We start from the raw sequence: 27,593 nt of genomic DNA on the forward strand, positions 1-27,593 counted from the left end.
AATTTCAAAATTAAACATAGAACATCAAGTTGCTGTATATGTTCATCAGAAGATATTGATCATTCAGAGGATAAATTGAGTCAAAACTATTTGCTTCAAAACATCATTTTTATTATTTATTATTAGTGTTTTTGCACATTTTCACTGAAAAAAGAAAAGACAGTGTTACACACTGCCATCATAAAATAAACAAGTTTCTTTTCACTGAAACTACTGTGTAGAAGTCTCAAAGTAACCATGACAACATAATGACGACATTGTAACAACTGTAAGTGAGAACATTAAGGAAAAATCACCCTGAGTTACTGATAATGCACAAAAATAAGAAAAAAATAATTTATCCTATTGTGTCAGTTTAAACACTGATCTGAACAGATTATATGAAAATAAAATACATGCATAAATATTGCAGACATTACACACTGCCATCATAAAATCAAGTGCATCAGGTAACCATAGCAACACATTGAAAGCATTGTAACCACTGAAATATTGCACAAATACACAAAAATATTGATTAAATATCCCTAATAAGAATAAAAAAAAATTTATTTAAATTTTTTTTAATTTTTTTTTAATTAAAAAATCAATTTAAAATTGACACCCAAAAAAATTGTGATATATCGTGAAATCGATTTTTTTTCACACCCCCAGTAATCGGAGGGTCACAGGTTTGAATCCAACCTGGGTCACCACTGGGGTGTTGAGCCAGTCCCTTAACCCCTAACTGGGCGTGTTGTACGGCGCTTTGGATCAAGTGTCTGCTAAATGAAATAGTAATCTTGATGCTTGATGCTGGCCATTCATCTATTGTGTCATAATTAATAATTAAAATAAATCAATAATGTAGCTGCTTTTTCACTCGGCATCTCCAGGTCAGATCACATCTCTGACTTCAGAAATTTATTAGCTGATTTTATTTGCTAAATATTTTTCACCGAGGTATTATTTTATTGTGCGCTCCTGCCCCACCCCCTTCACCCCACCCATCTCCTTGTGTGTGAGTGTCAAGGAGCTGGGGAGGGTGGTGCTAATGGCATGCAGACAGAAGACTGAACGCATTCACTATTTACTCACCAGCTGCCCTTCCCTCCACCAGAGCTGAAGAGCTTAAGACAAAGGCGCACACACACGCGCGCGCACACACACACACACACACACACACACACACACACAAATCCTACCTTGTTTATTTCTACAAAGCAACACACATTTGAAGTGTCATTTTACTCTTATCAACCTTTCGTCTTCTGTCCAAACGCACCATGTGTGTTAACAATAGTTAACGTTACATTCAGTCTTCTGTGCATTGATAATTATCCTCATCCTTGCATAAATCTTTCTACCTAATGCAGTGTTTCTCAAATGGGGTTACGTGTACCCCTAGGCACTACAGTGGGTACTTGAGAGAGAGAGGTAGTGGAAAATTAAATGGGGTCACCTGAAATTTAATAGATTAGATTTTTTTTAATTATACTTAAAACACGCAATCTTAAACAACTTTGTTTAGTTGTAGTTAAACTAAATTGCAGTAAAAAAAAAAAAAATAATATATATATATATATATATATATATATATATATCTCTGAGCTCAAGCTCAAACATGATCAAAAACAAATTCTAGAAAGAAAATGTCTTTGGGGTTGCCAGAAATTTTTGAGATCAACATGGGGTCACGATCCAACCACTGCACTAAATACTGTTTCTTTTCACTTATTTACAAAATGAGATTCTTTAAAAAGTGTAATCACTCGTTCCTTCAATCAGTATGCTGTATAGTTGTTTTTAAATACTTTTTTAAGCAAAATGTGGTAGTAGGACATAGGGGGTACTTGGATTCAGAAATAGGAGAAAGGGGGTACTGACCTAACAGATAGCTTTAGAATTTCACTATTGGAACTCACACTGACAACGTTCAAAATCATGGCTTAAATTTAGAAAAGAAACAATTACTGGTACTTAAAGTGCGTTCACACATACGTATAGTCCTGTGGACTCGGTGCGGTTCAGGCAGTGAATCTGCAACATTGTTGCATTATAATTTGGTCTAGTGGTTAAGGAAGCAAGCTTGTAATCGGAGGGTCACTGGTTCGAATCTCACCTGTGGTATGTTGAGCAAGTCCTTAACCCTAACTGCTTCCCGGGCACTACACTGTGGCAGCCCACTGCTACCCCTCAGGGAAATGGGTTAATTGCAGAGAAAGAATCTCACTACAGTTTCACTACGGTGATTAATAAAGGATACATTATTATTATTATTATGTCTGTGTGCAGAACGGAGGACCACTGGGTGTGTGTGCTCGTTGCCGTGACGCCGTGACGATGTGATGCTGCCAGTTGCGCCGTCACGTCCTATATTTCGTCTCTCTTTCCAAAGGAAATTAAAAAAAAAAAACATGCAGAAACGTCATTAAAGATAATTGAAAATTACCCATAATCACACAACCTGCGCTAATGCGCTACATAAACACAGAGATGAGCCGCTCCGTCTCACACCTGTCAGCGCTCAGAGGCGTCATGTCACCAGTAAGGATGTATAATGTGAATATCCTGTATGAGCAGGTGAAACACAGAGCAGTCATATGTGCGGTCCTGGCTGACTATGTGAACAGTATGAGGGAGAGAGAGAAGTGAAATAAATGAATGATAGAGTAATACGGGAGGAAGTGAGGAAATGTTTGTGATGTGTCTGTGTGCTGACAAAGCGGGTCTGAAAATGGATGGATAGATAGATAGTTGGATAGATGCACATGTTTGTGTGTGCTGCCTGCTGGAGTGCTGGGTTGAGTGTGTGCGCGCGTCTGTCGCCGCGGTGATAGCCTGTGTGATTGCTATGCCGCCGCTGCCCTGTCACTGATAGAGTTGCTCCATTGTTTATTTATTTTATATGGTAACAAGAAATTCTGTGGAAGGATATTTGAATGGATTAACTGATGCCTACGATGGAATCGAGATCCAGACCTAGTGGACTAAAAAAACAATGCGTTGACTCGCATAATTTGCTTTGATTCATTTTCTGAATTGATTTAGTCAGTTTATTAAACTCATCGTTTCAGGCCTACCTTACATCAAACTTCAGTAGTTTATACACTGCAGTGTTCTTTTTCATAAAAGAAGATATAACACAAAATAAACTGTACCGGCATAGCCTGGCTATTGCACATATTATTGGTTTATCCTCACAAAACTAATCATCAGTCCTTCAACATAGCAGTGTATTACAGCTGTGCTGAAACATATAATATAGTAAACTACTAGTAGCTGCAGCTTCATCCTCTGCTCTCGCAATATTACCACGCTGTAATTTACTAAGTTCTGTCTCTGCATCAATGCAGCATCATCCACGTTCTGCATCACCATGCATCGTAAAGACAATGAATATCAACACCCCTATTAAATACTTAAAAGCGTAACTAAACCCCAAAACCATTTTTCCCTGCTGAAAAACTATTGTATACTATTTGATTATGAAATAGACTTGTTGATTAATTCTTGTCTAATGCTTGACATTGTAGTTCAAATATTTTTATTCCACATATTTTGTTGTAAAAATGTAAGAGTGACTGCCATCTATGGGTTGCAACACGACTATTACTATTGAATTTTACTATTGACTGAGAATGGTGGTTTGTTTGTTTGACGTCCTGAAGCACCACTGTTGGCCCTGCACCTTCTACAATAACACACACCTATGGACTCTTTAATCTGTAGCTAGTATGTTGGACTGAAAGAACTGTGAATAGAGTGGTATAGTGAGTATTGAGGAGCTACGTACAGTAGATGTGCACCGATCACCGATTTTTGAAAAGCCTGACCTGCCCGAGTTTTTTTTTTTTTTTTGTCATAACTGACATCATACACCATGAATGTTCCAATCTTATTTTATTGTAAAACCTTGAACAATACCTGTGAAACAATACAAACATGTTGTTTTAACTGCACATGAGGTAGTTATCTCAAATATAAATTAAAAGTTTAGAACATAGCTGTCAAAATACTGAATTAAATCACTTCTTTTAGTCTTTTATTTTTCACATTTTAAAAACAAAATAAACGTGTCCAACAGGTTGCACTGCAGACCTGTTTGGAGCTCTTTGCCAAAAATAAAGTGCACAGCAGTATTTTGGTTTTATAAATAAAGAAAATCACATGGTTTGGGGTAGATGATAAAATAATAATCTACAGGACAAATTAACAAAACATCTTAAAGCACCAATAAAGTGTCTTGAGTTTTAGATTCCCTTGTCGAGCAATAAAAATAAAAAATGTCCAAATACATCAGCTTTGTGGATATTTAAATGTGAAAATATTATTCTAAAAACAACTTTACACAGTTTACAGGATAAAAGCCCCTAAATATTTCTACAGAAATAATGAAGTGCATCATGTGTAACATTTTCATAAGTCAACGCGTAATGAGTAGAAGGAACATGACACAGGTTAGTTATTTTTAGTCTTATTACAGTCACTTGTTCATTCGTGGCAACTTTTTCTTCATTTCCAAAGCCATGAACTCCCTCATTTTCCTCGTAGTAGCTTTGCTCTTTTCACTGATAAGCGCTCTCCCTGGCTCTTTGCTCTGCTAGCTTTAGCATTAGCATTAGCTTGATTGCTAGCTTCAAATGCTGCACACTCAGGTTGTTTCTTAAATGGTGAACGAGGTAGCGTTTTGTTTGTAGCTCCACCCAGACTTATTTCCACGTTACAGGAATTACAGATTGTGATCCTTTGCTCTCTTTTTTTGTCTATTACCGCCAAACTGCTGACATGCTAAGCTAACCATGCTGCAGCTGTTGTTGTTATGCTGTGTCGTAGAGGCATGGGCCGTACGCACATGCACACATGACCTGTCAGTCATATCACAGCAGAAAGGGGCAGTGGCTGACTTTGACAGACTTTAAGACTTTAGCAGAGGTAGAAAAGATTGGTTTTATATGCAAGGATCGGCCGATCGCTGATCCACCAAAATAAGGGAAATCGGCACCGATCGATCGGTGCATCCATAGAAAGCTAGTTAGGATAGCATAGGTTGTTCTTTGGCGATTTTATTGTATAGACTAAGCGTGTCTTCGCTGCTCCAGGAGCCCCGCCCAGAATCAAGGCATTTTTTGAATTTCCGGACTAGACATAGACACACGTCAGCCAAAACCTCTGTTACTTACTTACTCTTTAAATGGAGGGTATCATGATTTTTTCAGGCACATAGTACCATTCTATAGCACACTCAAATAGCTATGCTACCCAACTTTTTTTAGAAAATGCAGCAAATATTAAAAAAAAAAATTTCCCTCTGTAGCACACGGTTCACGACGCCTCGATTTCGCCTCTGTCTCTTTAAGAAACTCCAAGTGTGTCTGACGCGCCCATGAACACGCTACTTTCTATATTTTTACATTGCTCCAATACATTAGAATGATTATCAAACTGAGGAATGCTGACGTACGGACAGAGATCTCTCTTCCCTGTCATCGACACACACACACACACACGTCAGTGTATTTATTTATCCACTTTCATATAAGCTACGATGAGCATAGTAGACCGATCAACACGCAGTTATCTCTCAGCTGTTTGCTGTTTTGACGGAGCTGGAAGCGGGGGAGGTGTACGAGTTTTATTTACAGTTTTATTTTATTTTTTATTTTAATGAGTACATTAATAAGTACAGACAACATAAGCCCTGGGATTCTTACAAAAGTATTTAAAATAAGTAAAATAAAAGCTAAATCTGCTGGGCTTGACTAAGGAAGAGAATACAGGAGGGGGAGGGGCTCTGCTGTAGAGCGGTAACTCGGCTGGTGACGAAAGGTCCGAGGTGTTTCTAGGAGGTGAGGGCGTTCCTAGGAGGACTCGGGCGTATTTACGCCTAAAATGGCTGCCGAGATTACTCAAACATACATGAATGAACCAAGGCAACACTTGCATGTTTTTAATGAGGGAATGACATAGTAACATGATATAAATCTTGAAAAAGTAGATTTTACATAATACCCCCTTTAAGTCTTGTTGTGGCTGTATACAAAAAGATCCCATCTCAGTTGTTGATAAATCAGGGATATCTGTGTTTATATTCAGCCCATTTATTCCTCAATTAATGTATTTATTGTACCAGCGGGAAAAGGTTGTGATGCTGTATCGCAAGTGTGTTGTCCATCAATGGTAATTGAATCTTTAAAAAACATTAGAAGCATGAATCTGGTTTCAGTCTGTCAGCGCAGGGATCCTCTTATACAATTGTAATGTTTTAATTTTAGTGGTTCGTACACATTCACAGCCTTAAATGCAATGAGACTAATCATTTGAATAATAATTTCTTTCTGTGGTTCGGTTTTCGGCCTTGGTTTTCTCATTTTCGGTTTTTAGTTTCGGCCAAGAATTTTCATTTCGGTGCATCCCTCATCCTAATAACTACATTTTGACTGAAACTAAGTAGCATTTTAGTCAAAAGACTGTAAATTAAAGCTAAGACTGATTTCCCCTTAAAACTGGAGCAAACCAAGTCAAACAGCTCTTAGTTTTAATGTTTAAAAGACTGCAATAATTCACCAATGTTCCTGCTTGTTATTACTGTATCTGCCTCTTTTAATCATGTCCTCCTCTTACACACACGTATGTGCTCCCTGCAGAACAAAAGATCCTTGATCTGTCCCACAGGGTCACAGCACGCAACCAGTTAAATCACTTGCATCGTTGTCACAGAAAAGTGACTCCAACATATGTATGTGCTTCTGTATGAGTGCATCCGTGTCTGTGTGCATACATCGAAACACACACGCACACAAATGATTGTTGTTTTCACTATGCTTGTGTGCGTGTGTAGAGAGTTGGCGGGGGATGGGCGCCTCAGGTTTAGTACACAGGGTTTCCTGCTTAATCTGGCAGGGACTCCTCGCTGGACGGAGGGTGGGTGGGGGGGTTGAGAGGTTAACAGAAAAGGGGTGTGGCTTAAGGTACAGTCTTTCTCTCTCTCCATGCCCTCACTGACAGGGTTTCCTTTGGCTGAGTGCAGGGGCGGAGTCCAGGAGATGAAGCTCAATAGTCCCTTCCCCCAACTCCAACAAATTACTCATCTGCCTGAAATTAGGAATGCGCAATCTAGTGGCCAATCGCAAAAGCACACACTGCCGTCTTGAGGATTAGTGTTTGATTTCTCATACTTGCTGAGTACATGGGCAACACGTAAGAGGCTGTAACACTGCTTAAACTTGTACTGCAAGCAATGAAATGAGCAAGCGTTCAGTTCCATGGTTTTGAATGAGTGCAATATATTGTTATATATTATAAACTTGGTTTTGGGTTAGAGTTACAGGAGGATTATGATTAGAGACCAAAGCTCCAGTCAGTAATAATAGTTTATACAGCATGTTGTGCAATGTAAAATGTATTTAAATGTAAACATAATTTGCTCACAGCTTCATCCTAAAGTTATCTCTGCTGCAAATCATGAAGAAGTGAATTTTTAAAATTCTATTAAGTTTCTCACAATCCTGACTGTATCCTTATGAATTTATTGGTTTAGGCCAGTTTTTTGTTCAAATGTACCTGAAAACAAATAAAATTTGATTCACTGGATGCAATAATGTACCAAACGTACAGGACCATCCACATCTTTAGGGTGTAGCGTACAATTCTGTAGGAGTGTGACAATATCTCGATACGGCTATATATCGCAATATTTTTTCACCTGATCGATTATCAATATCCTCACGCTAAATATCGATTTAAAAAAAAAAAAAAAGAATATTTCTTTCTTTGTTTTTTTTTTTAGATTTAAGATTTATTTTCTTATTTTCAAAATCTTTTCTGCTTTTTCACTAAAATGTGCAGGGAGGTCTTAACAAAAATGTTTGTTAAAGGAACCAATATATTGTTTAAAGGAATATTGCACTATAATGGTGTCGGTGGTAAAAAAAGAGCCTATTTTTTTGTTTACAGAAAGCACTATTGGAGAAACTAGAAAGATACAGAAATGTTGCACTAAAATAGTGTCACTGTTCATAGGACACTTTTTCAATTTATTGTCTTTCTGAGATATAAAATAAAATTTTTATTTTTTTTTACATCTTTTTTTTTCTTGTCATAGATTATCATAGATTGATTTCTGAACAATATATCGATAATCACAGTATTGTCATATTGTGAGATAATCGTTATCGTGAGTTTTGTGTCTCGTATCATATCGTGAGGTACCCAGAGGTTCCCACCCCTACTGTTCTGCCTGATAATAAGCTGTTAAGATGGAGTTTCAGTCAGGTGCTTGGTCTTGATTTGGTTATTAATCATATCCAGTTTTGATTTTAACAGCTTGTAAAGTTCTTCTCTAACCTGATGACAATGAGAGCAGCTAGTTGGACATTAAGGGTTGTTATGGTATTGGTTAATTCAGCTCTGAGCCAGGAGTGAATGCAACAACTGTACAGCTCATTTCCCAGTTAGTGAGCCACCACTCTGGGCTATATATGCTAAACTTTTCTAGTATTTGCTCTCCATGGAAGGGTTGATCCAAGGCAGGTTTGGGTTCAATTACTCTTTTTAATGACAATTACATCTTCAATTATCCATGTTCAATTACAATTTCAGTGACCAAAATTTTATCCAGTTACAATTATTATTTCCCCCCCCGAAATTCAATTATAATTACAAAATTACAATTAATCACAATTACTGAGCCTGAAATAAATAACTTCTCCACTTGTGGACCCCGAGGAAGACCCAGGACACACTGGGGAGACAATGTCTCTCGGCTGGCCTGAGAACACCTCGGAATGAGGTGGATAAAGTCTGGGCCTCTCTGCTAAGTATGCTGCCGCCGCAACCCCGCCAACGGATATGCAGGAGAAAAAGGATGGATGGATGGAATAAATAACCCCATAAAATGTAACCTTCCTCCTGCTTTAGCTTCCTGTTAGCATCTCTTATGATAACGGGTCAGTTTTGACCAATGTCTTAAATCATCTATTGTGTTGCACTTGTACTTTTACCACAACTCTGTACAGCACTTTGTGATTTTATCTGCAAAAAGCGCTTTATAAATAAACTACTTACTTACTTGCTTGCCTACTTACTTGTGATGAGTTCTCGTGACATTAACTCGATGAGATTTCTCGTCGCCTTAAAAATTTTGCCTTGCAAGATTTTTTTTTTTTTTTTGTGAGCTATCCAAACTTCTATTTATGACCTGTGGGGGCAGTAATGCGCCTTTGCTACGTCGAGTCGTCCTAAAGCAGGGGAAAGAAAAGAAGAAGAGGAGGAGTACATTTTAGTTGTAGTTTCAGTTTGTGGAAGAAGAAGTTAATTAACAGTTAAAAGATTATGGCTGTGTAGTTGTAGCATGTTGTTAATGACAGGCTCTGTTTGCACTATTTACACTCTGTATTGACAGAGTAGAACTTTGATTTGATTTTGCACATAATATTGTTTGGACTTGACAAAAAGAAAGAAATTCTAACTTTTATAAATTTAAGTTTTAGTTTCAATTTGTAGAAGAAGTGTATTAAAAGCTCTTGCTTACATCATGCATGTAAATTGTTGCAATAAAACATTTCAAAATGCATGTGCAACTCGGTTAAATAAAAGTCTGTTGGTCCACTCATACATTTTGTTAGTGTAGTTTTCTTAAAATCTCGTCTCTTCTCGTGAACCCAGTATCGTGTTTCGTCTTGTCTCGTGAGCTGAGCTGAGTGTATCGTCACACCCCTAGTAATCCTATTATGTTTTTGATCTCTTGGTTACATTGTTAAGCTTCCTTATCCAGGAAAATACCCTCGAAAATGGTAAAATCCTCAGGAGAATTGACAGGAAGTGGGAAAACTTGATATGAAACACATTTTAATAATTATTAGCTATGTATGTGTAACATGGTTCCCTAGGTTTGCGTTTACAGTTTTGTTTTGTTTTATTCCTAACAAGCATTGGTCGAAAACTGAGGTCACATGTTCAAAACCCTTAACACACAGCCTGCATGTTCATCAGGCATCTCAGCTCAACGGTTACTATCGTTCCCAAAAATGTCTCATTCAAGCATAACACGAGCAAATAGTCTCCCTGTGGAAACACACACTGAACTACACAATACTAAGAACAAAGACCTAAAGTACATCTTATCTTTCAAGTTTGAATGCTTTTTGTCAGGTAAATCAGTATTTTATTACAAAATAAGATCTTTGCCCGTTGATGGTTCTAAATGATTGTACAGTATATGCTGTAATATTATAATATTAGAACAATACTGAATCAGGTGTGCAGCAATTTACAGTAATCAGTAGGGATGTCCCGATACAACTTTTTCACTTCCGGTACAATTCCGATATTGCAGCCTTGAGTATTCATTGATTTCAATACGATACAATATCAGCATGAATCAAACATACTTTTATGACTTATTTTGTAGTGTGGAATGTTAGAAAAGGCTTGATCAACTGATGTGACTCAAACAGAGAACAATAGTCAACAATTCAAGTTCACTTTAGTAATTTTTTATTGTCAGTATATGGTGGTGGGAAAGCTTATCGGAGCGCTTATATCTGAGTTTTAAATGCAGTACGATAAAATCCGATATTTGTTTTCTGGCTGATATCGGATCCATATCCAATATCAATATCGGATCGAGACACTCCTAGTAATCAAGAACATTTGTACTTTTGTACTTCAGTATTTCAGGACCTTACAAAAACTATAAAGATTAAACAAAAAAATCTACAATCAATATATTTCCCAAAACTTTAATTATTTATTTATCAATCAACATAGTTACAAATAAGGTTTGCAGCTGATGCGATGCATAAAGAGCTTCTAGCTAGTGCTAATTTGCAACTCATGTCCCTGGTTGGGTCTTTCTACACAATTAACAATAATGAAATACATTAATACAACATTTGTATAAAACGTTTTTCAAACACACACATATATATATGATCAAATATACATTCACACAGACTCAGTGCTATTTACAAATGGGTACAGCTTTGTTTTATTTTCAGCCAAGAACATTTTAAACTCATGGTTTTAAGTTCTGTGGGTAATGAGTTCCACAGTTTCGGAGCGGAGTACGAAGTGGCGGACTGACCAAATGAGGTCTTGCAGAGTGGAATGGTACAGTTGTGACTGATGGAGCCTCTGGTGACTTTGTTATTGTTTTGTCTCTGTATAAATGAATTGAGTGGCTCAGGTGCTAGATTATTGACACATTTGAAAGTAGGGGGTGAGTATTGGCAAGGATGTTGCAATACGATACGTATCATGATATTATTGCGATATTCTACCCAGTTAATTTCAAAATGAAACGTAGAGATGAAAAATCAAGTTGCTGTATGTGTTCATCAGAAGATATTGATCATTCAGAGGATAAATTGAGTCAAAACTATTTGCTTCAAAACATCATTTTTATTATTTATTATTAGTGTTTTTGCACATTTTCACTGAAAAAAAGAAAATGCAGTCTTACACACTGCCATCATAAAATAAACAAGTTTCTTTTCACTGAAACTACTGTGTAGAAGTCTCAAAGTAACCATGACAACATAATGACGACATTGTAACAACTGTAAGTGCCTCTAACTCCCCCGGTCGTGTCCACTCTTGAAGGAATTGTCATAGAAGTGGTACATGAATATAAATACCTTGTTGTCGTAATTGATGATTCCCTCTCTTTTAAACTTTTCATTGACAAACTTGTGAGGAAATTAAAACTTAAATTGGGTTTCTTCTTCCGCAATAAGACATGTTTTTCTTTTGGTGTAAAGAAGCGCCTTGTCTCTGCCACATTCTTATCTGTGTTAGATTATGGTGACCTTTTTTATATGAATGCTTCTTGTAAAACGATACAAAGAGAATTTGAGACTGCCTCTGTTGTCTGTAATTGTTTTATTTGATTCTTATGTTATCCTGTCATTTTAATGTAAATGTATTTCTGTTCAGTGTGTTGTGACTTTGCTGCCTCTTGGCCAGGACTCCCTTGAAATAGAGGTTTTTAATCTCAATGGAATTTTTTTCCTGGTTAAATAAAGGTGAAATAAAAAAAAAAAGTGAGAACATTAAGGAAAAATCACCCTGAGTTACTGATAATGCACAATAATAAGAAAAAAATAATTTATCCTATTGTGTCAGTTTAAACACTGATCTGAACAGATTATATGAAAATAAAATACATACATAAATATTGCAGACATTACACACTGCCATCATAAAATCAAGTGCATCAAGTAACCATAGCAACACATTGAAAGCATTGTAACCACTGAAATATTGCACAAATACACAAAAATATTAATTAAATATAAAAAAAAAAAATTCAATTGATTTTTTTAAATAAGAAAATGATTTAAAATCGCCACCCAAAAAAATCGCGATATATCGGGAAATCGATTTTTTTTTCCTCACACCCCTATTTGAAAGTTAGTTTGAGAAGGCACAACTTGCCAACGTTTTCAAAGTTTAGCAGTTTATGCTTCGCAAGAATGTGGCAGTGATTGTAGCAGTAGGTTTCAGCTGATGTAAAAACATGGATTACTTTATTTTGTGAAATCTGGCTCAAAACGTTAATTGTAGGATGCATGTCTCTTAATTGTTGTATTCCTGGAAAATTCTCATAATTGATGCAACTGTTGAACGCTGCACCTTAAAATAAAAGTCTAGTGTTTAGCAGGTGGTGAACTGGTGACTGAGAAAATAGTTGATGAGTTTTGGTGACGTGGTCACTGAATGTATTTAGTGTTTAAAACAATGAAAAGTGTTTAGTTCACATGGACTTCTGTTTTGCACACTGTGTTAAGGGTTTTGAACATGTGACTTCAGTTTAGACCAATGCTTATTGGCAGTTGAAAAAAACTGTAAATTGTAATTGAATTTCCACGCCAATTACAATTACAAAGTCAATTATCTGAACTCAGTTACAATTCAATTATGATTGAAGAGCGACATATTTTTACAATTACAATTATAACTACATGATAATTGTAATTAATTATCAATACCACAATTACAATTATAACTACATGATAATTGTAATTAATTATCAATACCGCAATTACAATTATAATTGACCCCAACCTCCCATCACAACAAACTACAGCCACCTAAGCTATAGGACCCCTGTTTTACCACTGTATCAGTTACAGTCCTGCATTTTTTTCCTCTTTGTAAACATATTCGGTATCTCAGGGCTGACAATCTAGTTCTAATGTGTGTGTGTGTGTGTGTGTGTGTGTGTGTGTGTGTGTGTGTGTGGTGTGTGTGTGTGTGTCCATGCTACTAGGAGAATTTGAGGAAGAGTCAAAGCAGCCGACACCGTCTGAACAGCAGAAACACCAGCTCAAACATCGAGAGCTCTTCCTGTCACGACAGTTTGAGTCTCTGCCTGCCACACACATACGGTACGTGTTCTCTCTGTCAGTCACTGCTCTGTACCTCCACCTGTTCATCACTCTGCATCTATTTAGCTGATGGGAAACAAATGCTCAGTCACAGGGTTCATCTGCTTTAATATTCTCCATCCACTGTCTGTCCCTCATATGCACAAGTATAACTTCAACATTCCCACCTCTTCTCCATCATTGAATGACAAAAACAACATAGAATGCATCCATGTCTAAACCTGACTATACAACACATCTATATCTGACAGTCTGGGTGAGTTTTTAGATCTTTGTCTTGACCTCTTGCTCCTTGCTGCTCACATTTTCCTCAGAGGTAAATGTAATGTGACCCTTCTCAATGAGACGGACGTCTTGGCTGGTTATCTGGATAAAGAGGTAGGCATTTGTTTTTTGAGCATGTTGTGTGAGCTCTGTGAAAGTGTGGTCAGCACTGCTGTAATCCATGTGTCCTTTTAGGACTGTTTCTTCTACTCGCTCGTCTTTGACCCAGTCCAGAAGACCCTGCTGGCAGACCAGGGCGAGATCAGAGTGGGCTCTAAGTACCAAGCAGAGATCCCTGACAAGCTTGCCGATGGTGATCATTGGATTGTTACAGATTCCAAAAAAAACAATGACTTTCTGTTTGTGTGTTTGTTTTTTAGGCTGAAAGTTTTTGCTGTCCTGACAGCTCAAATTCACAACTGTGTCTTTGTGAATTCAAGTTTTTTTTTTTTTTTTATAGATGATTTAACTTTGATTTGGAAGTTTTATTATTTCAGTAACAAGTGATGCATGTTGAACTCTATCATGTCTCAGTTGAATTAGATAACCGCATCCAGGAGAAGCTGGAGACAAAGGTTTGGGATCCCATCAACCAGCTCAAAGACCCTCAGATTGACCAGTTCCTGGTGGTAGCAAGGTAACGCCTCCCAGCCATCGCTCTACTGCACCGTCACATCCTCTCGCAAAACTTTATTTTGTCATCGGAAAAATTGAGAGGGATGTGAAGCATATTTTATTTGAAGGAAAACAAGTTTAGGTTTCCTTTAGTTTTTAATTATTTTTGTTGTTAAATTTTGACTAAAACTAAGTGACTTTTTTTCTAGCTTCATTTTCCAATCCATGGTTTCAAATTCATGCTACAATCTGATCATTTACAGCTGCTAATGAAAAATAGGATTTCAGTTTCTGTACCTTTTTAACAGTTGAAGTAAATAAGTGTTTGACGAAAGAGATGAATCATCCTAATAGTGATAGATATTTAACTCTAGAATCTTACATTTATCTAAAAACTAAATTTTCTATTGTAAATGTAGTACATAAGGAGGTGTTGCAATGTTTTGTCTTCAAGAAATATTATTTAAACCCTACTGCTGTTGAAAGCATCTCTTCCTGTGAATTCCAAGTTGGTGTTTTCTTGGTGAATAGAGCAGTAGTTGATTGCTGCTCGTGCCTGTTTGTTTCAGAGCTGTGGGAACGTTTGCACGAGCCCTGGACTGCAGCAGCTCCATCCGCCAGCCCAGCCTCCACATGAGTGCAGCTGCTGCATCCAGAGACATTACACTGGTAAGAGTCCAAATAATCAACACTGCTTCGCAGTAAAGGTTTTTGTCTTTGTTTTAAAGCTGGTGGTGATGAAATTTTTTTTATCAGATAAAGATATACATGAAGGTATATGTTGATTATACCTTATAATCAATATATCTCAGACCATTTGCTCAAACTAAAAGGTTGACCAGACCTTTAGGCTGACACTTCGCTTGGCCCGATCTTGAAAAATGGGCGCCTTATTGAAGTTTTTGAGTGGCTAATGTATTTTTCTAAAATAGTGGCCCTTAGAGAGTATCTGTGCCAAATTTCATGCTTTCATACCAAAGTGAACGATTTTTTTACTAATCTGCTGCACTATTACCTGTAAACAATCCGTGTACCCTTTGTTCTTTGGTTATTTAGTTCCAAAACCAAATTAAAAAATAGAAAAAACTGATTATTTTTGTTGTTGTTAAAGTGATGCTGGAAGTCTGAATCTGTGAATATCTGCCAACCTTTCCCAAACAGTGTTATGGTCCAAATAGTATCCAGATAAACTGGTGACTGGGCAGATTTTTGCTCCCGGTCCGGACATAAAAAGAAGCAACGCGTAAGTCACATTACCGGTGAATTGAAACGTTATTATTACATAAATAAATCAAAACCAAAAAATAGATGTTTTACGTAAAACATTCACATGATATGTGGAACCAGAGGTGGTGTAATTAATCTACTGGTGCTCCTCGTTTCTTGCGATCAACTTCTGTGTGTGTTGACGGCTGCTGTTAGCGGTATTTATAATGTGCAAAATAAATATTTTTACTGCCCTCAAAAAAGCTGTAATTGTTTTTGCAAAAGTGTCAAATGGTAGAAGTTCTAACATCTATTGTTCCTCACACCAGCCTCACAGTTAATAGTCAGTCACCAGTTTATTTAGATACTATTTGGACCGTAACATTGCGAAAACAAAACATTTAACGTGAGCAGCTTTTTACGAGATAAAACATCCACACAGTGCATGAAAACATGAGCAGGACCAGAAAACTGCTGAAATAAATCCTATACAGTCCTATTGTGTGTGGAGACCTGGTCCAGGACCTGGGGAGAGAAACCAGGTGCAGTGGACTTCAGTTCTCACTCTAATTTCCCTGTAGATATCCAAATTTCACACAAATAGAACAAGTTAAAAAGAAAACCAAAAGAAAGCTGCTTTTCTGTTTTGTTTATTTGTTATTTTGATTTGGTTTCAAAACGGAAGAACTAAAGAACCAAAGGTTTGGATTGTAAACCAAGTGCTAATCTCTTGTGATGGAAACTGACCTTGAATTTGCTCTCAGTTCCATGCGATGGATACGCTGCAGAAGAATGACTACGACCTAGCAAAAGCCATGTCCACCCTGGTACCTCAGGGAGGGCCGGTGCTCTGCCGTGATGAGATGGAGGAGTGGAGTGCCTCGGAAGCCATGCTGTTTGAGGAAGCACTGGAGAAATATGGCAAGGACTTCAACGACATCCGTCAGGACTTTGTAAGCATTTCTCCTCTACAGCAGTCTGCATATTGAAGTGTGGACAATGTTCAACAGTATGGTCCTCCAGGTTTGTGTTGAATCAATCATTTTTAATCCCCCTTAGCTGCCCTGGAAGTCACTGGCCAGTGTGGTCCAGTTCTACTACATGTGGAAGACCACTGATCGCTACATCCAACAGGTTTGTCAACAGCAAGTTTCACTGCTTCAGGAAACACAATTACAGCCTATCAAGTATCTTCTCTAATGCTCACAAACACACATTTGGTCCCAGAAACGGCTGAAGGCAGCAGAGGCTGACAGCAAGCTCAAGCAGGTGTACATCCCCACCTAGTGAGTATTCTCTGAACTGCTGCACACTGGGATCTCACTCCTGGCAACACTGTCAGCATGCTCATCTGTCTGTCTCCCATCAGCACCAAACCTAATCCCAACCAGATCATGGTGCCTGGGAGTAAGCCCGGCATGAACGGGGCCACAGGCTTCCAGAAAGGGCTGAGCTGTGAAAGCTGCCACAGTGAGTACTGAGATTCACACATGACGGACAATATTAGAAGATGACTGCAGTCAAAATAGATAAATCAAAGCTGATGCACTTAATGTAACTTAAGCCTGGTTGAGACTTAATTGTTATGCGCCGAAATTGCTGTAACATGGGAATGGTAAAGGTCACACAGATGCAATAAAGTACATGTTCCTCAATAGATTATGGTTTGTTGACGTTATTGGAGAAATAAAATGGCAGGTTGATTGAACTAGGACATTTGTCAAACTCAAGGCCCGGGGTCCAAATCCGGCCCTTCACAGCATCTGATTTGGCCTGCAGAAGAAATGAAAAACATTAATCATTGTGTAAATTACCAAATAATTCAGTTGTAATTTTTTGTTAAAAGAACTCTACATTTTTCCAAAATTCTGCAATTTTTTTCAAATTATTCCACAAAATTTTTCAAAATTAAATAGATATTGGTCAAAAAATTGCTTAGATAATGTTGATGCCTTCCATACGTTATGTTTAATTCATAGCTGGAAGTGCAAACTTGGCCACATTAATGTTTAAATTGTTAGTTTTCCCGCCTAAAACCGGTGGCCCACTTGTGATCGAACTGGTCCGTATTTGGCCCTTGAACTAAAATGAGTTTGACACCCCTGAACTAGGAAGGCAGAGTGACACAGTACACACTGTAAAGAAAGACTCAGATTCAACATTGTGAAAAATGACATGCAGATATTTTTGTTGCCTCACATTCCTCAAAAAACCTAAAGCAATAGCAGCATGACTGCAGATGTTCACTCACACTAACCTATTTTATAACCCACCCAGCGGCCCAGTCTCCCCAGTGGTATGCCTGGGGCCCCCCAAATATGCAGTGCAGACTCTGTGCCTCCTGCTGGATCTACTGGAAGAAGTACGGAGGGCTGAAGACCCCCACACAGCTGGAAGGCACTGCAAGATCTGGCTCAGTAAGTAACTTTCCAGAAGCTCAGGGGCCCCATTTATAAACTCTGTGTATGTACAAAAAAAAGCGTACGCCATTCGTAAGCAACGTACGCACAAAATTCAGAGAAACGGGAAACTCTGACCCAACAGGATAATGATGAACTTAGCTTTGTGAAATTGATACATTTGTGTGAAATAATCAAACATTACACATTACATATCATATATGAAGGATATATTTGCAAAAATGACGGAGGAAAAAAATTATACTGATGGCCCAGGGAGTGAGTGACGTGCGCGCACCATCAAATGCAGTTTTATATTAATAATAATTCTAATTAAAATGACTTGATCATTGTGCAAAACTGCTGCTCACATGTAAACAACAACACATGTACAGTAGCTGTTATAAAAAGACACGCATGACGCACAGGGGCTTTTCAGCACGCCTGGAGGACGTGGCACATGGGAGACTCTGGAGGGAGCAGATCTTCAGAGACCAGTGAGACCTATTTGCTGGACTGCACCCGTAAGGATGAGGTGCTGTGGGAGGGCAAACGAGGTGCTGTGGGGCCACAGTAACACCGACCCAGTTAAACATTGTTTTACTTTAATTTGAACTATTGTTTGAGGTTGTGAGTTATAAACGGAAACAGCCGTAGGACGTGCTTGCGTCTTCTTATAAATCTGAAAGTTTTTTTTGCATATGCACTTCCTGTATATGCACTTCGTGTGTACGCCAGCTGAAGTGATCTTACCTACACAGTTTTATATATGAGGCCCCAGATCCTTCAAGACATTCTTTCAACAAAAGCTTTCAGACTTTCACCCATTCCTTGATTAAGTTTCTCCTCCTTCCCAAACCAGGAGTCAGGACCACGCGGTCACATGACACGCCAGGAGGTTCAGGGCATGTCGCCGTTTACCCGCAACGAGGGCCGCGCCAAGCTGCTGGCCAAGAACCGCCAGACGTTCATTTTGCAGACAACCAAGCTCACCCGCGTCGCCCGGCGTGTGTGCGAGGACCTCCTGCAACCACGGCGTGCCGCCCGCCGGCCCTACGCCTCAATTAATGCCAACGCTGTGAAGGCTGAGTGTACGAGCACACACACACACACACACACACACCTCCTGCTACATACACATAGTGTTTATCTTGCTGTTTTTTTTTTTTTTTTTTTTTTTAAACTTCATTTTTATTTTACACAACAATTAACAAAGGGTACATAATAGCTCTGTAATGTCATGCAATTATACAGTTATACAACAACAGTAACATTTGGGGGGATGTCATGTGCTCCATAAGCAACCTCATCATTGTTCATAACGTTCACAGAAAACAATTTTTCAGGTTTAAGTTTATCACCTCTTTGTGTGAGAAATATTTCCCATTGTGCCCAAAGAGCCTCACATCTGTCCCTCTGCAGCCTTAGACTGGAGGTCATGTGTTCCATATGTTTCATGTTTTTAACAATGTCCATTCACTGATCAACGGTGGGTGGTTCCTTACAAAGCCAACGCCTTGTTATTGCCTTATTGCTAGCTGCCTTAAATATCTGTAGAAGGTATCTGTCCTTTTTGGGTAGTTCTACTGTTTATCCTGCTGTTCCACTGCTTTACATGCTGTATGTGTTTGTGTCCTCAGGTATAATCAGGCTGCCCAAAGCCACAAAAACACCGCTCAAGACCAAAGTGGTTCCTCGACAGTCGCTGGCCAACATCGTTAAAGATTTAGGTACAAACATGTCATGTGACCTACCTGCAGCACTAGTTCCTACAATTCACAGACGCATGAACACACACCTGAGTGGAAGTTTCATTAGAACTTGTAATAAAGTAAGAGTTTGCTTGTCAGAACTTAACAACTGTTGCTTTTAACGTGGTCTCTAGTTTCTGCAGTAACCTGCTAATGAGCATCACCTGTTTGTTCTATGTTACGTCTCATCAAAAGATAGCTGTGAGGAGAGACTTTTTCAGATTTGCATGTCTGCTTTTTCTCTGCAGCCATCTCAGCTCCCCTCAAACTGAAGGCATCCAGGGGACCCCCAACCCCCATCAACAGGAACCAGGTGAGCCAGCCCCGAGTGGGGCAAGGCCTGCTGGGAAAGAGAGGCTTTGACAGCGTGAGTAACACACACACACACACACACACACACACACACACACACACACACACACACACACACACACACACACACACACACACACACACACAGAGAGGGGTGGATTCACTAAGATCTGAAATGAAGAGTAGTAAACCAGGTGCGTCCCTAATTCCTTTGGTGGTGCTGTTTGTTCACCTGCTGTGGGGAGTTCACTAACATTGCGTCACTAATGGGTGCACGTATAGATGTGGTTGAAACCGCCATATTTAAATAAACATTTTGGTCATGGAGAGGAGAGTGCAGAGAAGCACAAAATGTCATTTGAAGAAGTTCAATTGGAGGCAGGTGGACTTCTCTGTCTGCTGCACAAACATTTAATAATGTAGAAAACAAAATAAACAAATATATATATAATTAATTTAATGTGGCTGCTCTGTCAGGTCCTGTAATCTTGCTCTGATCAGTCCATGGAAAACAGGCAGATTTGGACACAAACCTTCCTATTGATCTGTTGATGCCATTGATCTGAGTTCATACAGTAACAGAATCAATCAGTCGATCAGCACCATTTGAAGATGATCTACTGAGCATCATCCAGCAGGTCTGAGCTTCTGAGTAGTAAACATTGTGCCATTTACGCAGCTGATCAGCTGATTCTGGCCTGATGCTCCTGCCATCGACGCGACTTTTACGGTCAAAACATGGAGAGGAACATAGATACAGGAGCTCATTAGAGCAATGAACCTAGAGCGACATCCATAGAGCTCCATGCACAGCGACTCTCTGCACCGCATATCTGCTGTGTTTTGTGTCAACATTCAGTGCAGTGATGATCTGTGTGAGTTTGCACCTATATGTGTCGTACTATTTTCGGCGCATAAAACCGTTACCGCAAACAGTTTCAGTTTTGATGAATTGCATTGCGCCCACTGCAATAATTTATTTGCATTTTCTCCTCCTATTTTTTTTGTGCCCCTCATGAGATCCACCTACTTTACATATTCATTAGAGGGAGACGTGCTAAATGGATTATGGGCACATTGTTACGCACAGTCCTGATTCCCTGGTGTTTGTACCCCTTATTAGCGTATAGAGTAGCATTTGCATGTTTTAGTACCCCTAAACCTTTAGTGAATCTGCCCCAGAGCGCGTTAATTATTCATTTAAGAAAAGATGCTGCCACAACCATGACAATATGTTTAATCTCACATTTTTCTATTGTTTAGTCCAACATTGAAATAAAAAGTGTCATAAAGAAGACTGAAGTACAGTTAAGGTTATATTAGTTTAACACTAAAGGGCAGTGAAGAAGCATCAGACCTTAAATCACATGATTGATGGTATTGTTTTTTTTTTGTTTTCTTTTGTTGTTGCCAATGTTAATTTACCCTATCCATCAGTGAGTTGTATAATTGCCATTTCAGTTCAAATTAAAACCAAAAGGTCAATTTTGATGTACTGTATATTGAGTTGGTATGTTTTGCAGTAATTTGTAATCCATCCATCTTATATCTCCCTTTCTTGTTCATGGTTGTGCCATAGGGTGGTTCACAAAATTAAAATTTTAAAAGTTTTTATTTTTATTTTTATACCACCCTATTTTGAACGACCCTATTTTCTAAATATGGCATCACACAGCTAAAGGAAGACTTGCTGCTTTTTTTGGTTTCCAGGCTGCAGGGGTGCCCTATCCAGCCAATGGCAGGCCGTATTCTTCGGTGATGAGAACCACCTCCCAGTCGGTCATTAAGCGGCAGAAAGTTAGCCAGGGAGAAGCTCCGAACCCTGTTGTGTTTGTTGCCACAAAGGACACCAGGTACGCGTGGCACCTTCTCAGCACCTCCTGCTGTTAGGCCATCACTTTCCTGGACCAGGTGTGATCACTGTGCTGTCTTTCCAGGGCTCTGAGGAAACACCTGACCCAGTCAGAGATGCGCAGGGCGGCAAGGAAACCTCACCTCTTGGTCCGGATCAAGCTGGTGGCCCCGCCCCGTTCCCTGGCTGTCCCCCTCCTGCCCTCCAGCACCAGCGAACCCATCGTTCTGGAAGACTGAAGAGGACAACTAGTTTTTAATTGGGACATGGGGGGACTTATGGGGGGGCGGGGGGAGTGGTCTAGGCTGGTGCTGTCACAGGCAGTGCAGCATGCAATACAATAGTCTTTTTTTCTTTTGTTTTCACCTCCATTTTCTTTAGTCCTCTGTTAATCTGACACACACACATCAAAGCTTTTTAGTGTTTTATTCCAGGTCCTCACAGACTTTCCTGTTTTAAATGTATAATTTAAATTGAGCCCTGTCTGTCTCTGAAGTGATGATGAAGCTACACGTCTAACCCCTGTGTACATATTGGTCTGACTGGTGAGCAGCCTTCATCAGCCCAGTGCTGACAGGCTGCCACAGCCATTGGATCAACAGGTGATTGTTGGTTCTTTTTCAGAGCTCTGCATCTGCTGCAGCTTCTCTGTGGCAAAACGCTCATTTTCACCTCTGCAGACACCTCGTTTCCAAGAGCAGAAATGTGGACTGAATGTTGAACTCACTGATATTGTTTTGATACATTCTCACAGTATTTCAGGGCCCTGTAAATGTCACAGAGTCTGTTGTCAACTATTTGATATTTTCATGTCAAAATTGAAGCACATTTTTATTTAATTCTTAACTCCCGAGGTTTTTGGATAACATTTTAACTATTGAAATACATTTTTTAATGAAATATGGTTTCTTTCGCAAGCAGAGTTTTGAGCTTGTTGGACTATTGTTTCTCCCAAGTACAAGTGAAGGACCACAGTCTACACTGCACTCACTTTCATTGTAACACACAAATATTAGTTGAACTGTTCTTAAATGCCTCTCAGGTACATTAGTCTACTCATACTAAAAATAACCATACAGTATGAAAATTATTTCATTGTAAATCCACAGCAGATCTTAGGTTGGTGTGTGTGTGTGCGCGTGTGTGTGTGTGTATCCCTCTCCTGTAAATGTGATGGTCCCAATGTGATCATGATTGACAATGAAAGGAAACAACAGCTACGTCAGTCTGTACTTCACATGTTTTGGTTTATTTGGACCACATTCAAAGAGCCCTGAGGTCAACAGTGATTTGGAATATTTCTAACACTGTGAGTCCAGTGAGCAGCCACTGTTTTTATAAGCAAGTGTGCTCCCAACGCCCACTTTAATATTGCTCCCAGAACTAGAAATCAAAGTGAGTTTTTAGAAAATGCTATTCTGCAGTTACAAGAAACAGGAAATGTGGCAAATTGGAAGCTTTTTTTTGTTTTTTTGGTTTTTTTTTTACATCTCGGCTGATTAACCTTGCTCCATGTGGGGGGGTTTCCTTCCTTCACAGGATGGAGTGGATTTTTACATGATGGAGTGATCAACATGCTACAATTGAAAACTTTTTCGCAAGTGTTTTTTATTCCGACATCTCTGTATTCTTTAATGTATCTTGATACGAAAAGAAATAAAGATTTTTTTTCTTTGTTGTCAGACATCGGTTCACGTTTCATTACTACAACACAGTACCTTCACCACTAGAGGTAGCATGAGTTTGCAACCTGCAGAAGCTCATCCAGAACTGCAACAAGGCTAGCTGTGTCTGTCAGCACAGAGTGGGGACCGTGGAGGAGGTACCACTAGGGGAAATGGAGGGCCACGGGTGGGAAACTCATTTTTGCTCAAGGGCAACAGTCTGACCACTTTGATCTGAAGTGGGCTGCAGATGAACTGTGGCCCACTATTGTGCCCTAGGTTACACTTCCGCATATAAATTATATCTAAAATATATATCTCACTGTAAACATCCAAGCAATAAGAGACCAATATCTTTACCTACAAATTTTCTTTTTCTTTTACCAATTTTTACTCAATTTAGCTAAATTTTGAAGAAAATGGCAGGATTTGGCAAAATTCAGTGTTTAAAATTAAAAATGACTGCCATCATGTGATGTAAGTATTGGAAAACTGAGCTGTGCAAATATGTTTTTATTCATTTTAGTTTGATTAAAATTTGTGTATTTGGAACTAAGTTAGTTGGAACTTATTACCAGTAAGTGAGCCAAACCGTAAAGTAATGAAATAAAACTAATATCATTAAATTCATCTCTAGGTTTATTTCGAATAAGTATTAATACACGATTAAGATATTGATATTTGTTGACGTATCTTACAACAGATATATATATATATAATTTTTTCAACACTAAAATTTAAACTAAATAATTGCAATTTCAACAATGTAAAGCCTCGGCTTATTTACACAGGTACATTACAACTGACAGACTACAGAGGATTTTTATTCTGTTTATTTAAATTAAGCAAGAAAGATTAACAAATAAATCTTATTTACAACAAAAACATTGTGTTGTAGGCTATAGCCTACAGTGTTCAAATAGGAAACTTGAGTGTTGTAAAAACGTTGGTTTATTTGTACTCACTCTTAAAGTGGTCAAATAAAGATATTGCAGTTAATTTCTTTCTTTACTAGTGCAGTGTAGGAAATATGTGTTGCTATAGAAAAGTGGGAGGTTAAATAGCTTTTTCATGGATGGTTTACATGGAAGCTTTAATTCAGAATAAAAGTTAAATCCTCTTTAAACTGACCAATTGTAAACACTTCATTTCTAATGCAAATTTAATTCTGAATTACACACACACACACACACGCACACACACACACACACACACACACACACACACACGCACACACACACACACACACACACACACACACACACACACACACACACACACACACACACACACACACACACACACACACACACACACACAATGTATTATTATATATACTTAGTGACTGTGGATAATACTGAATAATGATTTTTAATAAACAGAAGCACATACACATGCATGTGTCTGTGACTCAGTGTAGAATTTCAAGGCTGTTTAAACTTTATATGTGAATTTGCTTCAAACGTTCAAGGTCCAGATGAGGTCGTGGTCATGACGTCAGATGCTGACCTATTTTAAACGTCATATAACCGTACAGGTGAGGTCCAGACCGACCTGCGCGCTATGAACGTGATCTGGAGGTCCGTGGACGTCGGATGTTTAGTGGGTTATTATTATTATTATTATTATTATTATTATTATTATTATTATTATTATTATTACTCACCTTAGTTACAAACGTAGCTCACTGAGGACACCTGCTGGTCAATACTTACGTTTTTTTTTTTTTTTTTTTTTTTTTGGTTATTAGATTCACTTTAGTCGTTTTTGAGGGGTATTCCATAAAGCGGGTTATGTTCAAACTCTGAGTATGTTCAGGCTCAAATGAGGGAAACTCTGAGTATCCCATTCCAAAAAGCGAGGTATGTTCTTCTCTGAGTATGTTACCATGGCAACATTGTCCATGAACTAAACCTGGTCGCTGGCAGGTTTTATCAAAGAAACCCTGGGTTTCTACCTGGCTCCGCCCACCTGAACACCGTTTCTGAACACATTAATAAATCTTAACACTTTTCTCTGAAACACATTAGTAACATCACACATTTAAATAAATCCACTTTTAAGGCTCGATTGTTGTTTTATATTGTTATACAGTTAAATCTGTAGATCTTACATCTTTGAAGGTATGATGGTGCAGTGAAGTGTGACACTGCTCTTGAACGGGATGGGTCGTGGGTTCGCGTCCCACTTCAGTGTGTTTTTATGACATATTTTAGGACGTATAGATGACTCTGGCAACAATATTACATTAAGAATCAATATAAATGTTGTGATATGAAGCAGCAGCCACTGTCTTTATATCCAGTGTAACGGGAGGACTCTCTATGCAGCCATCCTATGCTGCTGACACGTCTCCTCAAACACATTTTATTCATATTATTCACCGCTCGTCACGTCACTGAAGCAATAAAGTGATGAAGCGACCAAAAAGTGTGACTAATTATGGGTGATTTAAGCCACTATAATCACTGAAGACTGAACACACCTTTAGAACAGGCTCATATTCATCAAACAGTGGCTTATTTCACCCATTACGGTGAATAAATCACTCTATTCCGTTTGGTTGTCATGGCAGTTTGAGTATTCTTTGATCCATTGATGGTGGCTTTTTATCGCGCGCGTGCACGTCTGTAACCCAAGGTTTACATACTCAGGGTTGATTAACCCACTTCATACCAGCTTTAATGGAATCAAATACCCAGAGTTTCCCATCACGGGGTATGTTGACCCAGAGTTTATGGATAGACTCAGAGTTTGTTAACCCTCCTTTAAGGAATACCCCTCTGTAGATTATCCGCAGCTTTCAACTAGGACTGGGCGATTTTGCTAGAAAAAAAAAATCTCGAGTCTGATTCGATTTTTTTTTTTTCAATGCACTTTAAAAACTGCAGACATCAGAAGTGCAACTTTATTGCTGTGATTGTCCTGAAGAGTTAAAATGCATAGAACAATCCCAAAATAAAAAGTTAATGAGGTTCTGTCATTCAACTATTTCAAGCTTTAACCCAGGTTTACGCAAAAGTGCAACAGCAACTTCACAGTAGCTTCAATTTTCTGATTAAGAAATCAGATAACTACATATTTTATAATATATCACATAACAATTAAAAAAATAATAAACTCTTCGCTTAGCATCTTAGCATAGTGCGAATAAAAAAATTAAACATGCGACTGGCACACATATAGCCTACTCAAAGGTTAAACAAAGAGGGGGCTGGCTCACATCACACTACGGTAAACCTACAAGGACAGAACTTATCCTGAGTTACCATGACTACCTGTCAACATTAAGCTGTTCTGCAAAGCTGCATATAAGACAATTTTATGAAATGATTAATGAATGGTATCATTGTAATCCAAACAAATTTGACTTTACACACCCTTGACCCAAGCAGCAGCCATGTTGAAAGTCTCAGTCTAGTTGTAAATGTAGCTGTTGTAACACACATATATATATTTATTTGATTTTATTTGATTTAAAACAGACAGACAGACAGACACACAGACACGCACACACACACACACACACACACACACACACACACACACACACACACACACACACACACACACACACACACACACACACACACACACATACATAATAAGAAGCTGTGGATAAACTAAAGAAAATATTGGAATACTTAAATGTATATTGTAATAACATGGAGAAGTTTGCAGCTAAATTAAAAATATATTACTGTATGACATATAAAAGGAAGGTTATGTGAGACCAAAATGTAGCAGGCAATTTTACTTTAACAAATAAATGAAAATAGCTTTATAAGAACACAATCCTATTCTATTAAAAAAAAAAGGTTCCTATTCAAAAGAAGAAAGAAGAATAATCAGAATATTGATATGTGTAAGTCCTTATATGTGGAAGGCAAACTTTCATGAATGAATCTCCATCAAAATAAAAACATGATCTCTTCGGGGAGTGAGAGATCTGAACCACTTGAAATGGATTTGGAATGTTATCAAAGATCTTTCATAATTCAAAAATAATAAATGGAATTAGATCCGCTAACGACAAGGCCTAAAGTTTCACAGCTCTCGGATCTGTGTTTACTGTGTTGCACCTGAACGCACCACGGGCCAGCTACAGCCTGATTGGTTGGTTTTCAGCACACCTGAGCTTCATTACGGTGAGAAGGAGG

At 38.4% G+C, this 27,593-nt stretch overlaps 1 protein-coding gene across 1 annotated transcript in view; it reads left to right on the plus strand.

Moving 5' to 3' along the window:
- mta2 (metastasis associated 1 family, member 2) overlaps positions 1–23,453 on the plus strand; it is a 46,125-nt gene extending 22,672 nt beyond the window's left edge. Inside the window, exons 4-18 of the mRNA XM_028474723.1 lie at positions 13,253–13,370; positions 13,685–13,748; positions 13,830–13,947; positions 14,169–14,271; positions 14,819–14,918; positions 16,220–16,408; positions 16,515–16,589; positions 16,683–16,741; positions 16,825–16,925; positions 17,733–17,872; positions 18,717–18,945; positions 19,495–19,584; positions 19,854–19,972; positions 21,628–21,770; positions 21,855–23,453. Of these exons, the coding sequence (XP_028330524.1) occupies positions 13,253–13,370; positions 13,685–13,748; positions 13,830–13,947; positions 14,169–14,271; positions 14,819–14,918; positions 16,220–16,408; positions 16,515–16,589; positions 16,683–16,741; positions 16,825–16,925; positions 17,733–17,872; positions 18,717–18,945; positions 19,495–19,584; positions 19,854–19,972; positions 21,628–21,770; positions 21,855–22,008 (1,802 nt within the window). The 3' untranslated portion in view covers positions 22,009–23,453. The remainder of the gene's footprint in view (positions 1–13,252; positions 13,371–13,684; positions 13,749–13,829; positions 13,948–14,168; positions 14,272–14,818; positions 14,919–16,219; positions 16,409–16,514; positions 16,590–16,682; positions 16,742–16,824; positions 16,926–17,732; positions 17,873–18,716; positions 18,946–19,494; positions 19,585–19,853; positions 19,973–21,627; positions 21,771–21,854) is intronic.
- The last annotated feature ends 4,140 nt before the right edge of the window (positions 23,454–27,593 follow it).

Source organism: Gouania willdenowi, chromosome 18, assembly GCF_900634775.1.
Source record: "Gouania willdenowi chromosome 18, fGouWil2.1, whole genome shotgun sequence".
NCBI lineage: Eukaryota > Metazoa > Chordata > Actinopteri > Blenniiformes > Gobiesocidae > Gouania > Gouania willdenowi.